This window comes from Petromyzon marinus, unplaced genomic scaffold, assembly GCF_048934315.1.
Source record: "Petromyzon marinus isolate PM22_M1 ecotype Great Lakes invasive population unplaced genomic scaffold, UKy_Petmar_22M1.pri1.0 PM_G_Scaffold_7, whole genome shotgun sequence".
NCBI lineage: Eukaryota > Metazoa > Chordata > Hyperoartia > Petromyzontiformes > Petromyzontidae > Petromyzon > Petromyzon marinus.
The window spans coordinates 3,063,882-3,082,018 of NW_027423024.1; the positions used below are offsets into that span (position 1 = coordinate 3,063,882).

Genomic DNA, 18,137 nt, shown 5'->3' on the forward strand with positions numbered 1-18,137 from the left:
CCAATTCTTCGACCCCATCAATTGCATACACCCAGCCATCAGATTTACCATGGAAGTCGAAAAAGATGGCAAGCTACCTTTTTTGGATGTCCTAATTAAAAAGAGACCTGATGGTTCAATGAGCCACTCTGTCTACAGGAAAGCTACCCATACGGATGCTTATCTGAAACCGGATTCCCACCACCATCCATCACAGAAGAATTCTCTCATCAAGACTCTGTATCATAGAGCCCAATGCATATCAGACCAGGAACACATAGACAGTGAACTCAAGCACGTACACCAAGCTCTTAAGGCTAATGGTTACTCCGACTATACAATCCGCATAGCTATCACTCAAACCATGAAGAAGGACCCTCTTGAGGAGCCTTTCAAAACCATCACTTTACCCTACATTGCGGGTATCACAAAAAAGATGTCAAAAATCTTGAATAAACACAAGATCCAGGTCCATTTCAACACATTACATAAAATCCGTGATCTGGTTCCGTCTGTAAAAGATGTGATTCCGGACATACAATACCCTGGTGTCTACAAACTAAGTTGCCTCTGTGGTAGTAGTTACATTGGAGAAACCAAACGCCATGTCTCGGACCGCATTCGTGAACACAAAGCAGACCTTAAACACGGTAGGACCAACACCTCGGCCGTGGCAGATCATTGTTATAATTCAGTAGGCTCACATGACATTGACTTTTCCAAGACAGAGGTTCTTTGTAAGCCATCTGGCTACCATGAGAGATTCGTTCATGAGGCTATCCACATATACAAGCACAGAGACAATTTCAACCGAGAAGATGGATTCTGGCTTAGCAATCATTGGAAAGATTTGATAAACCATTTCAGGTCTTAATTGATTGTTCACGCTTACAGTGGCTTTCAGACAGCATACATTAACATTTTTCGTCTCCCCCCTCCTCTTTTCAGAACATAGATGGACTAGTCCTTCTAAATATACTGCCAAATCACTGCGCGTGGCGCTAACGTTTTTATAAATAATTAAATACACCGTTTAAAAATAAATAAATGTATGCAAACCGACACACCTGATGACGACCGTTTGTGTTATGGTCGAAACGTCGTGAGAATTTTTATTGTTTTATATATTTGATTATTTTAATGTTTCCCTTCAACGTGACTTTACCGAAAGAACTAAGAAAAGAGAAATCCATGTTTAGAAGTCTGTCTCCTTCCTGTTTTATTTCCTCGTAATGATGAATATTTCATATTTTCAGATTCTGGTTAATGTATCAAGATGCGTTAAAATTGTGGGAAAGATATGTGACCGTTAGTCATTATACCCTGGTCAATGCAGGTTGGTGAGAAAACTCACCCGACGTGGATAACCACACACCACTTGCACTCAGATGACCCCAACCACTCGGGACTCAAGCAGGTACACGGATAGCACCGGGAGGTCTTCATCCAGCTGTGGATTGATCGTGGTCAATGATGACATTCAATGTTTAAGGTGTAGTAGCGGTGCAATTGTTAGCGCAATGCACTATGAACCCAGCAGCGACTCAAGTTTGATTACTGATCACGGATGACATCACTAGCGAGTGATATCTGAACTAATTCTGGGCACCTACCTGTCCACCAATCCACACTGACCAATGTGGTGAATGATGGTCAAACAACCCCCATGGCAGAAACATCGTGGTGGAGGAATTTATCCAGAAGTGGATCGACAAAGGTCTTCACATTTAAATAAAATGTTTAGTGCCAAGTGATTGGACTACACATTTTAATTCTAGATTTAAAGCTTTCGTGACTGCTAGGATCCATACTCTTTGGTTCTATTGGGTAAAGTCAGCGCTGTCCTCCAGACAGTCTCGTCCCTTCACCTGATGAAGGCCGCTTGTGTTGTGGCCGAAACGTCGTGATTTTTTGTTATGTTATTTTCACCTACGTGACTTTACCCAATAGAACCAAAGAGTACTACACATTTTACCCAGCAGAATGGCGGTGATTGTCGCACGTGCAAAACGAAATCGTCTCGCAAGTTCACAGTGTCATATTGTGCGTCTTCATTCTTTGTGCCGTCTGCCTTTTGCTCAGGCCAAGCGCGACATCCCGTGTAGTCACGGTGCTGTCACTGATCACCAATCGATTATATAATTACTGCACCTGAATGAGTTAAATGAAGACGTCACCCTACTGCTGCTCTATTTAAGACCGGGAGCAAGTGAGGGCTTTACCATTCTGGCGAATTGCCCGATGATGCTGGATGTAATTACCAGCGAAACGTCGTATTCAAACTGTAAATGTTGTGGATTCACCCTTCAACACAGCGGTGTGTAGTTTTTGTCAACGTGACACTTTTTTGCTGATTGGCCGTGTCGGGTGGTGGAGGGTTACGACACATTTATAACTAACGCGATCTAACCCAAAAACCTTTATTATGAATCACGACACTAATTACACCATAACTAGCTACGTGTCCACCAGGCTAACTACACTAATTACAACGTAACTAGCTACATAACCACCAGGCTAACTACACTAATTACACCGTACCTAGCTACGTAACCACCAGGCTAACTACAATAATTACACCGTAACTAGCTACGTGACCACCAGGCTAACTACACTAATTACACCGAAACTAGCTACGTAACCACCAGGCTAACTACACTAATTACACCGTAACTAGCTACGTGACCACCAGGCTAACGACACTAATTACACCGTAACTAGCTACATAACCACCAGGCTAACTACACTAATTACACCGTAACTAGCTACGTGACCACCAGGCTAACTACACTAATTACACCGTAACTACACTGGGAGTAGCTACAACGGACAGGACCCCAGCTTGGGTCCAGGTCCACGTGTTGGTGACTCTTCACGGACGTCGAATGTAGATCTTCAGGATGACAACAGCAATTCTGGGGACCCAGCTTATATCCTCCGTGGTCGTGGCTGGCCGCACCCTTGGCCACGACCACCTTCTAGAATCCTCGAGCAGGATCTCGCCCCGACACGTGACCACCCCTAGCCCCCCACTCGGGGACCCTGTGTAGACTTTACCAGTCACGTGTTCTCCAGGGTCAACCAGAGTGCCATGGCCTAAAGTAACCCGATTCCATGGCCGACACTCTCACACCCCATCCTGTAGGGGTCGGCAATGCACACCTGAGCGTGGTGTCACTCAGCGCTATGACTCAGCGCTCACAGAGCCCCTCTAGGGCCAGCACGACACCCGCATACAAGTGGTGTCCGCGATGTGAGTACATCGCACGCCGTGCCTCTCTAGGGCCGGCATTACACAGTGACATCCACTATGTCACTATATACGTGGTGTCCACGATGTGAGTACATCGCACACCGTGCCCCTCTAGCGCCGGCATTACACAGCGACGTCTGCGATGTCAGTACATCTGCATTCCTCTTTCCATCCCAGAGTAACTCTCAGCATGCACCACTCCACACTTTTTTCCTAAATACTTTTCAGCTTTTGTTCCATGTTCTTGTTTGATAATTCTTATTTATCACCGGTGCTATGGTATAAGCCATGGTCCTTGTGTATTCTGTGCAACGGCATGGACCATAAATAGCTCGGCACACACCCGGCTTGTTGATGTCCAATTGAACGATGCAATGCGGTGGCACTGGAACCTTAAAGCAGGATCCAAAATCCTGGCTTCTCGAGTTGCCACGCATCACTTCCCCATCCATTTGCCTCAATACTGCAACTGTCCGGGAAGCACAGCAAATCGTGGAAAAACGAACGTCTCCCCATCCATTCAGATCTCAATACAGTCCCTCGCCAGCACTCGAGTCGCGCAAGCCTTTTTGGACCCACGCGCTTAACCTTCAACAATGTAACTTTAAACGTGATATTCTTGGGTCTTTCGGTAAAGTCACGTAGATAGGTTCAAAGAAAATAACAAAAAAAACTGCAACGTTTCGATCACAACACAAGCAATCGTCATCAGGAGAGCAATCTTATTATCTCTGAGATCAGGGCTAGGCCAGCCCTGAACAAGATCCGTCGACTCGATCAAGTCACTCACATTTCTGAAGAGATGCCGCGACACTAAGGTAATACCGATCGCCTTCACACTGACATCTGCTGTTGTCACTTCTCCCAATGGTAAACGGATCTTGTTCAGGGCTGGCCTAGCCCTGATCTCAGGGATAATAAGATTGCTCTTCTGATGACGATTGCTTGTGCTGTGATCGAAACGTCGTAGTTTTTTTTGTTATTTTATTTGAACCTATCTACGTGACTTTACCGAAAGACCCAAGAATGTGAATTCCTGCAGTCACGAAAGCTTTAAGGCAACATTCAAACGTGATTCTTGGAAATCCGAATGAAGTCCACAAGACACAAACACCTCATGAAAGACCCGATGTAAAAGGTACCTGGCTTCAATCTTCCGTAAAGCTTACGGGCTACCCTAAACAACATTCGGTCGATGCACAAAAAAGGAAAATAAAAAAAAACTCTCCAGTGTGCGACTGGGGTCACCCAGAACCATGGAACATATAACAATTCAATGCCCGATTCACAAACATAATGGAGGCCTTACAGTGATACAATCTGCTACAGCTGACGCAGTCATCCGGCTCTACCATCTCAAAGAAACATTATTGTAGTTGCTGCACGTCTGCACATACGAATAAGAAGTTTGTGAAACTTGAATCGATGTGGTCATGCTATATAAAGCTGCTGCACTGGCTGAAATTGTCAGTTTGTATTTATGCATGGTGTTGTTGCAACGCGTTTTCTCAGTGGTCCGTGAACAGTACACGTCGTGTTGAGTGACCAGAACGACACGTACTGCCCCTTCGAGCTTAGTTGTTCCCCTAACTGATAAATGGAGGCTAATGAAAACACTGTTCGTACAGACGTGTCTAATGCCAGACAAGACATTGATGTATGGCACCAGTTACCGCAAATGCGAGCTGTTACCTGAGCAAAATGTAACCAAGCAAAAAGTACATTTAAAATGAATAAATCCAACACTCAGTTCAGCAGAAAATACTGAACGTATGATCACCAAAAATAGAATGCGACTTCTAGATTTGAAGCTTTCGTGACTGCAAGGATGAAATTGTCAGTTTGTATTTATGCATGTTGTTGTTGCAACGCAACAACAACATGTTGCAACGCAACAACAACAACATGCATAGTGGTATTCCAAACTCCCAGGGTGGTGTATTATCATCTTGTGCTAATTCCAAGCTTTGTCAGTGGTGCGTTTCATGCTAATTTCCTTTGTCAGAGCGTTTGCTGTTTGCCCCCTCACAGCTTAAAGGGAGGCGACCAGCGCTTGGCTTTCTTCACTCCAACGCTGCCCGCTGGACAGGTTGGTCCCTTCACCTGATGAAGGCCGCTTGTGTTGTGGCCGAAACGTCGTGATTTTTGTTGTTTTAATTTTTTTACCTACGTGACTTTACCGAATAGAACCGAAGAGTAAGAATGCCACTTATAATACACATTAAACAGGATGTAATTGAATGGAGTGGTGGCACTAGGAAACTGACGAAACAACCAGTTAAATTCCCAGCCACAGTTAACATCAGTGGGTGAAGAATGACCGACATGGTGTGGTGAGGCCTTCGTTTAAGCAGTGGGTTGACAAAACGCTGTAAATGATGAACAGTGAACACATTACAATTCTCCAGTGAACTGTTTATCAACACATGGTAAACATGCCTTTAAAAGTGGCAAGGCTCCAAAATACAACTTGTTAAAATGTTGTTGTTGGGTGTCAATTGAAATTTGACATATCCACATATCTGTAACATTCCCAGAGTAAAGAACATGACAACTTAAACTGGACATATTTCCAGGTACATTCATGTTTTTTCAACTTTTAAATACACAGCAAAATAGATTCAAAGCTTTCGTGACTGCAGGAATGACTCTTTGGTTCTTTCGGGTAAAGTCGTGTAGTAATTTCTTTCGACGAGACTTTACCGAAAAAAAGTGTAACACTGCAAAATGTCATAAATGAAAATATTAACATTATCAAAAACAACTTTAATGAAAAAAATGTGGAATAAGTGGTGCAGAGCTAAAAGCAGCTTTTTTTCTTATATCCAAATACTGATTTCTAGAAGAGATCAGATAACGGTAATATATTTACCACATGAAAAGGGTTTATATTGCCATTTATAATGCAAATCAATTTAGAAAACACGTAATATACAAGAATGGTTCATTTTGCAATTCCAATCATCTGCTGACAATTCATTGTAAAAGGGCCTTACAAAACATTTATATTACATCCAAAACAGTATTATCTGTAATGGAAAAAGATAAAAAGGTCAAACATTGGGGCACTATAAAGCATTTCTAGCTTCAAGTTTATATTTTTGTATTACAATTGTAGCAAAAATTTTTAATTTAACCAATTAACATTTTTCATCTCTGAATATGCAAAAAAACTCGTGGGAAGAACCCAAAACTGTCTTGCATGCAATCACACTTTTTCAAAACACACACTTTTTACAAAGACCATATTATTATTTCTGCAATTATATATATTTTTTGGCAGTTACAGTATATCCATTTTCCAATAAACATTTACATTTGGCGCAAAGTGTTTTCAATTTCGGAAGTCATACAAGGCAACAATTTGAAGAGTACATTATCGGTAACTGCCTGATACATTTCAGAGGTCAATTAGTCCACCGCACTGCACTGGCTGCACTCTGCTAAGCTTTTTTGTCACACTCACTTATGACAGCATAGACTTGCTGCAGATTAGAACCCCAATCAGATTTCAATGCTTTAACTCTCACCATGACAACAAATAACTTCCCCGAATCACCTAATCAGTTTTTAATTGAATAGGTAGAGTGCAATGTACCATATACATCTTTAGCATCAAATATATATAAGGACGAAACTAAAATATTAAACAAATAACAAAATAAATAGACTGCTTACAACACTGGCTATCCTTAATTTTGCATGTATTATCCAACTTGTTTTGTACGTTTAACACGTAAAAAACCTCCAACATTCTCGTCGTTTGCATTTGTTCATATCCCAACACATTGCATTAGATTGTAATATTCTTCAAATCGACTCAAATCCATGACACTGCTCATTTGTTGTACTTTCATATTATATCCTGCAGCTTTGAATATTATTTAAATCTGTGCTTCCAAATCTATGTGTGTAATCCTTCAAAGCTTATGCAATTTTATGTACAATTTAATTTTAAGTGAGAGGTTACGTAAAACAGCACTGATGCAAAAATTATGGTCCTTCCAATCACGTAAAACTCTGGGTTGACATGATGCTACGAGTTGGTAATAGATGAAATTCATAATAAAAACAAATCATTACAATATAATACGAAACAAAACTTAGAAAACAGCACATCTTGTTTCCGTGAAAACAAACTACTAAATTGATGGAAGTAAGATTTACTTTTGTTGTAAGTCAAAAATCTTTGGGTCATACATGAAAGCCCATACAAGCAAAAAAGTGAAATGTTATCAACTGCGTAACATGGCCAAATTGATGCTGTGCCTTGCCTTTTCTTACACCGCGCACTCCATCCATGCTTTGTTATACGCAGGATACACGACTGCAATATTATCTTTGTCAGTCTTCAAACTCGGCAATCATAGTACTCCTGTTCTAGTCAATGCATAAGCTGTCTGTGCAATGAAAAATCAATCTGAAAAGTTTACCTCTTGAATTAAGGCCTTATATGGCTTGGCACATTCTTATCTTTCAGAACTGGTTGTTCCCTATACCACTATCTGTAACCTTGAGTACACAGACACTGGACGAATACTCATCCTTCATGTTAAGGTAGACATTGCAGGGTTTTAGACCATTCTGTTTTTGCTTAACTAAACAATTGAACCAAATTGTCCTACCACCTAGGGACAATCACATCGAACGTTTTATTTTACACTCTCTCAATTGGGATATGTCGTGGTGTTTATTAGGTTGTAGTTTTCCATTTTTTCTACATATGTACTTGTTTATAGAGTTGTAGATGTATAGATGTAGCACTATATTACATGGTAAAGTTAATTTGGCCACCTTTTTGTGAAAGTAAACATATTTGCTTAAATTAACATTATTTTCAAAGCAGAGGAAAGTTGGTAGTCAGATGCAAAGTCTTCACGGTTGTTTGCATGGAGGCCACAGGTAAATAACCGCACCGTGCAGCCCAAGTTTTCCTGGTCATAGATGTTCTTTGCCTGCCACCGTTAAGTCTGTTTGAGACGCTTGCATGGAGGTCCCAGCTGTGGAGACTGGGCCGTGGCCAAGGCACGGAAAGCATCCGCAACCAGGTGAGGGCGAGACAGAACCATGGACTTTCAGCCCGCCGTCTCCATTACGTCCATCGCATGACTGCAAGTACAAGTCAGGGTTAAGCGAGCTCCTAATAAGCAGTGTCTATAAGGATTGGGGCAAACGGTTAGTCTCAATTAAAAGGGACTGTAATGCAAATTGCCATGTAAGCATCATCAATGTTACGCAGCTCAGTGACAGTCACACTCTCACTAGACTTGCCTGTTTATTATGAAGTCAATGGCCCGGGCCTTCAACTGCTCTGCACTGTGCAAATCGGCCAAGATCAAAGTCTCTGCAACATTTTCCACCGACAAGTTTGTGCATAGTGCCTCCTCGCACATCACCTTCAACCTCTCTAATGCATACTTGAGAAAAGTAAAAACAAAGTGCAATTTCAGTATTAAGAACACTATTTTCTCTACCTATTTCGCTTGTATAACATTCCCTCACCCCATGAACTACTTTATAAACGCAGTATACAGCAGTCAAATGTTTGAGAATTTTCTTAAAACATGGCATCAACCTTTCAGCATATTTATGTTTTAAGTCATGTATTTATTGATCTCTACTATAATTAGGCGTCCTTGTCCTAAACTTTATTATATTGGTTACAAAGTCATGCAAATTACAAAGGAGGTGAGATGTTGTTTTCCAAGAGCTTAAAGAGTTTGGTTGTTAAGCTGATAAACAATGCAACTGCAAGCCACCATATTTAAACTTTAGCAGAATATTAAACTTTAATGAACAAAGCTTGAACATGCGACTTTATACGATTTGTATTCTTTTTTCATTACAATCGCTTTATGAACTATTGAATATGATGTTCCAGAAGGGAGAGTAATGACTCTTAACTGATTATCTGGCAGATCTTCAGGAACAGCAGGATATCCGTTTCCTTAATAAAAGTATATTTGTTCCAATTTATTTCTATACAGCCATGCCACATCAAACAATCTTTTAAAACACTTCCCTTTATTTTATTACTAATTGTATCAATTGTTAATGTGATTAACAAAAAACCCTCAAAACAAGAACACACAGCCAAATGGTTGCACTTAGGATAAAAATGCTGCATGTGAATGCACTTCAATGCACACGTACTAGCCTCTAGCATGGACTAATACCAGTTTGACATTCAATTCAATTGTGAAATTGCATGACAATTTATATTTTTTGTTGAAAATTCAATCATCTCGCAGGACATCAATTCCAAAACCTGAAAGCACGAATGTGAACGTCTACATCATATACATTTGCTATTCATATTATTTGTGACACGGGCTTTAGAAAATACCTAAATGCTGTTTTAATTTCACTTGCGACCTACAACTGCATACCGATACATCACAAGGTGGTGCGATCTCATGTTAATATTTTAAGCGTGTAACCTTGTCAGCAGCGGCCAGCAGCTCATCAGCCATCTTCTCCAGGTTTGGAGCCCTTCCCGTATAGACAAAACTCATCATTTCCTTGAACACGTCAGGCTCCACATCATTAATCTCCACTCGATTCTGCAAGGTAGCAACACAATATATTCAAATTAACTTCAGCATATATTGGGAGACGAAAATATAGCATTAAATTAAATAAACATCCTTTATATCTACACAACACATGTAAAGTGGCTCCATTCAAGTTGTATTCAACTTGCCGATGACTATTTATTGCGCGTAATAAATCCATTCTTGACACACATGCAATGGCCTTCTGTGAAATGTTGTATAAAAAATAGCTATAAAATACAATCTAACATTCCCTTGGAATGAATACTTTTTGATAATAAATGTGCAATGCGCCAAAAGAGTTACTAGGGTAATAGTTCAACATTTGACAGCACTCTCAAGAGATACTTATCAACCGATCCATTGTGACAAATGCACCTTGGAAATGTATGATCACAGTATTAATGTGCTGTATTAAGATTACATTTAAAGATACCTTTTTGCTCTCTTCCATTTCATGTTCAAACATAGCATTAAAAACAAGTGACCGACCTGAAAAAGGTAAAGCAACTGTTAACAAATACAGTAAAACCTTGGATTGCGAGAATAATTTGTTCCGGAAACATGTTTGTAATCCAAAGCACTCGTATATCAAAGCACTCGTATATCAGTTGTGATCACGTGACGCTCGGCAGACAAAGTGTATACGTACTACTCGTATTGCAAAACCTCACTCGTTTATCAAATTAATATTTATTAAAAAATTTGGCTCGTCTTGCAAAACACTTGCAGACCAAGTTACTCGCAATTCAAGGTTTTACTGTACAGTTAATTGGAAAAACACCGAAATGTGGTACAGACACATTTAGATGTTATATCTAGAGATCAAATAATCTAGATACAAAAGAGGTACAATCCAGATCCATATTTTATTTCATATGGCATATCCATTACAGATTTGTCAAACATGGACGCAAATAAATGTCCAAATTAGAGGCTCAAAACCTACACCATAATTGCATTGTGTAAAATTAATTCCTGCACAACGATGATATAGTGAAGTAAATAAAAACGGAATAAAAACTTTAGCAACAGGATTATTAAATATGTTTATCTCTCACATAATACAATATTACATTTATATATATGTAGTGACATCGCGAATGTCATTGTGTAATGGCAGCTATAGAGAGGCACGGCGTGCGATGTATTAACATCGTATTAACATCGAGGGCACCACGTGGATGTCGGTGCAGTACCGGCCCGAGAGGGGCATGGTGAGCGCTGTCTGACAGTGCTGAGTGGCACCACGCTCTGCGTGCGGTGCCGACCCCTACAGGATAGGGTGTGAGAGTGCTGGCCATGGGAATGGGGTTACCAAGGGCCATGGCACTTGACCCCGAAGGACACGTGACCGGTAAAGTGTACACAGGGCCCCCAGGTGGGGGCTAGGGGTGGTCACGTGTCAGGGCCGGGAACCCGCTAGAGGATTCCAGAAGATGGTCGTGGCTAAGGGCGGAGCCACCCCCGCCACAGAGGATAAAAGCCGGGTCCCTGAGAGGGACCGGCTGCTGTTGTTCATCCTTAAGAATCTACGTCCTACAAGAGTCACCAACACGTGGACCCGGACCCCGGCCAGGGTCCGGTCCGCCGTAGCTAATTCCCGTGTAATTAGTGTAGATAGCCTGGTGGTCCACCACCATAGGTTGTTCATGTGTTAAGGGGTAGTACCCCGTGTGTTGGTTGAAGAAGTGCGTCTGTGACTCAGTTGAATTCATTACACATATTTACTGATGTATCCTTTAACAAAAAGCATTACAAATTGACGTAAGCATTTGCCAGTGTTAGTTAATAAAATTCAGTGTAAAACAGGAAATGGCTGTAGTTGATTACCCCAAACTAATTACAGTATTATTAATTATATGGTTCTATTGTACACTAAACGACGCATGTGTTGCTTGTTGTGGCACAGACCTGCCAATACGGCCTTGTGGGCTTTAAACTCCTGGCCACCAACACGAAGCAGGCAGTCAGTGAAGCGGGAATTGTCCCAGATCTCCCCGAAGTCAACTGCCAGCCGGCAATCTGGTACTTTGAATGTACTCATGCTGGATTGACCAGAAATGTTCACGGAATCCTGCCCCACACTAACCTGCATAAACATCAACCAGCTTTGAGAAGGCATTTGATGATTTTTTTTTACAAATCCTCACTTAACTTTACATTTTGCATGAAGATGTAGGCTTTGGTTCAATCAAGCAAGCAAATCTGCACAAACATCCTATATCAGAACAAGTGTTGTGAATAATGCCAAAATAGTGGTCCGTGAAATGTTTTTCATATTAATCAATTTTCATTCTATATTTTTGTCAAGTTATTTTACACTGTATAAACAGTTTTAACAGGTAGTGAGGCCCCTAATTATGGGTTCTGCACAACAACAGAGGAAGTGAACAGCCCTCCTTGATGTGCTTCCTTTCATTATCAAAAATGCTTGTATTTTGTAAAGGATTTTAAAGGTAAAAAAATTAAATCTGGTGATTAAAAGGACCCCCCCAAGGACAATAAACATTTACATCAAACTGGCTGATGTCCGAGAATAGGAAAAGGAATTCATGTGGCGACATTTAAACAAAACACTTTATGTAATACCTGACATTCTAGTTTATAAAAATGTCAAGGTTTAAATATAAACACTATCCAGAGGGAGAAAACCTAAAAAAAATACGCTTGATTATTTAATTGTTGTGCTATGTTAACTCTAGCACCAGTGGAGGAAAAAAGTGCTTGGAAAACTCATGTTAACAATTTCCTTGTATGGAACAGGGAAAGTAATTATTACAATCTTCAATTAAGTAGAATATTGACTCCAACTGTGCAATTGTAATGAATAAAATAGAAAATTACACATTAGCCGCAGCATGTCATACTTACTTCACCAAAGAGTGTCAGTTTGTTATCTGGAAGCAAGCTATTAGATTCATCAAGCAAACAATCTCTTCGAATGAATTTTTTAAATCCCCAGTCTTTTCCTTGGACAAAGCGGTATGCTCGCGGGGTCTCTGTAAAAAAATAGGTTTCAAACAATACTCACCAGTTCTTACAATAAACTGTGGTAATTTCATGTAATGGGAAAAAAAACTTCATTATATTTTCAAAATGTAAAGATAGCAATGTATTCTAAAGCCCTGCACCACGGTGGCAGTCAACTACCTCGCCTGGTATATAGGTCATGGGTTCGATCTCAACCCTGATGCCTGTATATTTGGAGTCTGCATGTTCTCCTTGTGCTTGCATGTATTTTTATCCAGGTCTTCCGGTTTTTCCCTCCATATTTATAAAAATCCAGAGTATTTGGCTGCTATGCATTTCCACACAATAAGCCATCTCGTTAGGCTATTGTTTGTGGCCAGGGCACTTCTGAAAAAGAGCTATGTACAGTGAGGAAAAAAAAGTATTTGATCCCCTGCTGATTTTGTACGTTTGCCCACTGACAAAGAAATGATCAGTCTATCATTTTAATGATAGGTTTATTTGAACAGTGAGAGACAGAATAACAACAAAATCCAGAAAAATGCATGTCAAAAATGTTATAAATTGATTTGCATTTTAATGAGGGAAATAAATATTTTACCCCTCTGCAAAACATGACCTAGTACTTGGTGGCAAAACCCTTGTTGGCAATCACAGAGGTCAGACGTTTCTTGTAGTTGGCCACCTGGTTTGCACACATCTCAGGAGGGATTTTGTCCCACTCCTCTTTGCAGATCTTCTCCAAGTCATTAAGGTTTCAAGGCTGACGTTTGGCAACTCAAACCTTCAGCTCCCTCCACATATTTTCTATGGGATTAAGGTCTGGAGACTGGCTAGGCCACTCCAGGACCTTAATGTGCTTTTTCTTGAGCCACTCCTTTGTTGCCTTGGCCGTGTGTTTTGGGTTATTGTCATGCTGGAATACCCATACACGACCTATTTTCAATGCCCTGGCTGAGGGAAGGAGGTTCTCACATGGCCCCGCATTGAGATCATTGACAAGATCCTCCTGTGTAGTTCTGGGCTGATTCCTCACCGTTCTCATGATCATTGCAACCCCACGAGGTGAGATCTTGCATGGGGCCCCAGACCGAGGGAGATTGACAGTTCTTTTGTGTTTCTTCCATTTGCGAATAATCGCACCAACTGTTGTCACCTTCTCACCAAGCTGCTTGGCAATGGTCTTGTAGCCCATTCCAGCCATGTGTAGGTCTACAATCTTGTCCCTGCCATCCTTGGAGAGCTCTTTGGTCTTGGCCATGGTGGAGAGTTTGGAATCTGATTGATTGCTTCTGTGGAAAGGTGTCTGTTATACAGGTAAGCTGAGATTAGGAGCACTCCCTTTAAGAGTGTGCTCTTAATCTCAGCTCGTTACCTGTATAAAAGACACCTGGGAGCCAGAAATCTTTCTGATTGAGAGGGAGTCAAATACTTATTTCCCTCATTAAAATGCCAATCAATTTATACAATTTTTGACATGCGTTTTTCTGGATTTTGTTGTTGTTATTCTGTTTCTCACTGTTCAAATAAACCTACCATGAAAATTATATACTGATCATTTCTTTGTTAGTGGGCAAACGTATAAAATCAGCAGGGCATCAAATACTTTTTTCCCACACTGTAGCTCAGTGGGCCTTGCCTGGTAAGATAAAAATAGTTCAGTTTAGCTTTTAACTTCAAGGTAGATGAAAATCAGACCTGGATTTAAGTGTATGAAGATATAGTTCATATGGATTAGGTGAATGTGTTTGTGTATTAATAATGCTTGTCTTTGTAAACATGGTTGTGTGACGTGAGTTACATGTTAACATTACCAAAGACAACACCAAAGCAAATACTAAGAAAAAAACATGAAAGTTTAAAACAAAAAGATAGATTTAGACTCTCAGAGAAATGTTAATAGCCTTAGCAAAGCACAGTAAATGTATGGATGTCACCACTTAAAATAGTTATCTCGCATTGAAAGAGTATCCTGAAAGTAATAAGGCAATTATAAAACAAACAATATGAACCACTAAAGCAAGGTAAAGGAGAAGTGTGAAATGGGATGAAAATGCCAACCTTTGTAAAACCACCAGAAATGAATGAAAAAATGGATGAGAATACAAACAAAAATAATGAAGTTGTAATAAACAGTGAGTGCAAGCAGAAAAAATAAAGCCGTCACTTGATAAATTACAATGGAATAACACATGGTGAAGATTGTAAAACTAGGAAAAGAAATGTCCGTGAATGACAATGTCCAGGTACACTATGCAAAATAAAAATATTATTGGAGGGTCAATATCATGGAAAACACAAAAAATATGCATAATGGCAACTTCTGAAGGTGGAACAGGATCAAGAGCACTTTTGGAATATGAATTTGATAATGAAAAGTTGCAATGTGCTACAGGATGAAAGATTCCAATCTAGTGCATATTACCTACTATGAAACACTGATTACAAATAGAAACACTGACAAATGGAACAAAACTAAAAAGTACACAAAGCGTGGAGAGAAGTATGTTGAGAATTACAGTGAGAAACTGAAAGAGGAACACGTTGGTCAAATCAAAACGGCAAATTAGAGACATCATATTCACTGTTGTAAATATAGATTGGGCTTGGACAGGACACATCGCTAAATGGGATGGTTGATGGATGAGACTAGTGGTCGAATGGGAAGAAAAGTAGAGTACATGCCCAAGACGATGTCAAACGTAGACAAGGAGATATTAGATCAGCTCATGTGAAGGATGAGGGATGGTGTTCGTAAGGTTTATAAAATGTTTCAAGCAGTCGATAAATAATGGCTGATTATGATATAATCCTGTTACCAAATACACATATGACGTGAATTGATACTTAAATACAAGTAGTTTCACCCATAGCCTTGGTTTCCTCTCCCTTGGCATTAAGAATAGAAACCTTGAACTTGGCGTAGACTTCACTCTTGGGACAGCTGACCAATAACAAGTACAACGATAGGTAATCTTTGCTCTCTTCGTCAAAACCCTTGGGGTTTATGCGTAGGCACCTGATTGAACATATAAACAAGACATATTAGGTGTGTATGTACGCGCAGACTACATTACTAAAACAATATAGTATGAACTAAAACATGCACTATGCAAAATTGTTCTAGTAAAGCACCTCCGTGAGCATTGTGATTTTTTTAATGTCATAAAATAGCCAGAATTTACTGTACCATTTCAATGTATCATTGGTGCCTGCTGAAAATGTAGAACTCTTGAGAACTTGGCCCATTTCTTCAAGACAGAAGCTGAAATTGTTGATGGTCCACATATATGAGAACTTTACCACCTTAACCTGAAATACACGAGCACATAACAGCTATAAAGCTCATTCATTACCATAAATACATGACCATTGACAAACCCTCAAGTATTTCACCCACACATCTGAATATTGTGCTCAAAAACACAAACTGTCTATAAGGAAAGAAACATTACTGTAAATGAAAGGGTCTTATTAGTGTTCTGGGATTACCTTGCATGTTCATTACTGCACAGCATTAACACAACAAGTCTCAACATGTCATAGATTAGAGTGTGCAATGAAAGGCCTTTTTATTTTTTTTATTTGATAAAAACTGCTGTCCCTTTTGTAAAAATACACTACCAGTCAAAATCAGAGACAATTAACTAGTATAATGTTGTTAGTGCAATTCTATGAACTTTGCAATCTGATGTACAAAAATAGCCTGTACAATGACAATCCATAATTGCACTTACACATAATTATGAAACCATTTTGTATGGCTTTGCGATGAACAAAAAACGTGTAAAAGTTAAATGCATTAGCCATCCGCATACTTTGACCGGCACAAGACGGAGACCCGTTGAATGTGATTGGCCACAGGGGAACAAGTACCTGTGTGTAGCACCAGCTTTCTGCGATGGGCGCATTGGACATTTCAGACGGAGGTGGGGGGCTCGGGGCCCTGGACATGTTTGCATTGAATGCGAGGGAAGTGACATCATCAGGTGACATTAAGAGGGAAGTGACATCATGAGGCGACTTTAAGCAGGAAGTGACATCATCAGGCGACATTAAGAGGTAAGTGACATCATCAGGCGATATTAACATGTAAGTGACATCATCAGGCGATATTAACATGTAAGTGACTGCGAGATTACGAGTTAAATGTTCTTGCTGTGGTTTTCACACCTGACGATGATTGCTTGTGTTGCGGTCGAAACGTCGTAAGAATTTTATTGTTTTATATATTTTTTATTTTATTGTTTCCCTTCTACGTGGTGACTTTACCGAAAGAACAAAGAATATGAATCGCTGCAGTCACGAAAGATTTAAATAATTAAATATAATTGCAAGAGATTGATTATTCGTGCAAAAGAGCGTCGCGTAACCGATCACTCAGGAGTGGGACCTGCGCCTTTAGTGGCACCCCGACGTGAAACGAGCACACGGCACCAACTGTCCCCACTTCCTGAAACGGAACGGGGTTTTACAATCGATGCACGTGCAACTAGTCTCAATGATTGTTGCGCACAGGAGTGCTTCAGGAGAGCATCAGCGAGGTTTTACTGTTCCTCCTCCACTGGAGGGGGGCAGGCTACAGCACAGCGGTTTACCACCAGGCACTCCGTAGTTTGGGTTGTGTGGACACAACATCGCAGGGCTGTGAGACTTCTTGAAGGAGGAGATGTGGCACATCAGCCTGTTGATGTTTTGATTTAAAGCTTTCGTTACTGCAGTAATTCATATTCTTAGCTCTTTCGGTAAAGTCACATTGAAGGGAAACAATAAAATATATATTGTGTTTTATATATATTTTATTGTTTTATTGTTTCCCTTCAACGTGACTTTACCGAAAGAGCTAAGAATATGAATTACTGCAGTCACTAAAGCTTTAAATCAAGAGTCCATCTATGTTCTGAAAAGAGGAGGGGGGAGACGAAAAATTAATTTATGCTGTCTGAAAGCCACCGTAAGCATGAACAATCAATTAAGACCTGAAATGGTTTATCAAATCCTTCCAATGATTGCTAAGCCAGAGTCCATCTTCTCGGTTGAAATTGTCTCTGTGTTTGTATATGTGGATAGCCTCATGAACAAATCTCTCATGGCAGCCAGATGGATTGCAAAGGACCTCTGTCTTGGAGAAGTCAATGTCATGTGAGCCTACTGAATTATAACAGTGATCTGCCATGGCCGAGGTGTTGGTCCTACCGTGTTTAAGGTCTGCTTTGTGTTCACGAATGCGGTCTGAGACATGGCGTTTGGTTTCTCCAATGTAACTACTACCACAGAGGCAACTTAGTTTGTAGACACCAGGGTACTGTATGTCGTGATAGCGAACTAATGCGTATAACGCTCCCACGTTTATAATGAACTTAGGTGGGTGACCACTA

At 40.3% G+C, this 18,137-nt stretch overlaps 1 protein-coding gene across 2 annotated transcripts; it reads right to left on the reverse strand.

Annotated features, from left to right (window-relative positions):
* Window positions 1-5,626: 5,626 nt before the first annotated feature.
* Window positions 5,627-16,753, reverse strand: LOC142920202 (speckle-type POZ protein-like). Of its 2 annotated transcripts, none has more exons than XM_076062679.1 (9): window positions 16,636-16,753; window positions 15,950-16,071; window positions 15,627-15,778; window positions 12,661-12,788; window positions 11,701-11,878; window positions 10,223-10,278; window positions 9,673-9,795; window positions 8,504-8,649; window positions 5,627-8,341 (listed from the first exon to the last, which is right to left on the reverse strand). In XM_076062679.1, exons 1-9 carry the CDS (start codon window positions 16,711-16,713, stop codon window positions 8,308-8,310), a joined length of 1,017 nt encoding a protein of 338 aa, XP_075918794.1. In that variant the 5' UTR covers window positions 16,714-16,753; the 3' UTR covers window positions 5,627-8,307. The 2 variants fall into 2 exon arrangements, with proteins under 2 accessions (XP_075918794.1, XP_075918795.1); XM_076062680.1 differs by lacking the exon at window positions 16,636-16,753 and adding an exon at window positions 16,497-16,595.
* Between the last annotated feature and the right edge of the window lie 1,384 nt (window positions 16,754-18,137).

Excerpts from the sequence above, each read along its gene's own strand:
- LOC142920202 (XM_076062679.1), bottom strand. The coding sequence starts at position 16,713 with ATGTCCAGGGCCCCGAGCCCCCCACCTCCGTCTGAAATGTCCAATGCG. Across the intron at positions 10,279-11,700 it reads CCACAAGGCCGTATTGGCAG|GTCGGTCACTTGTTTTTAAT; the intron begins GTCTGTGCCACA and ends TACCTTTTTCAG. Across the intron at positions 8,342-8,503 it reads ATTGACTTCATAATAAACAG|TCATGCGATGGACGTAATGG; the intron begins GCAAGTCTAGTG and ends TTGTACTTGCAG.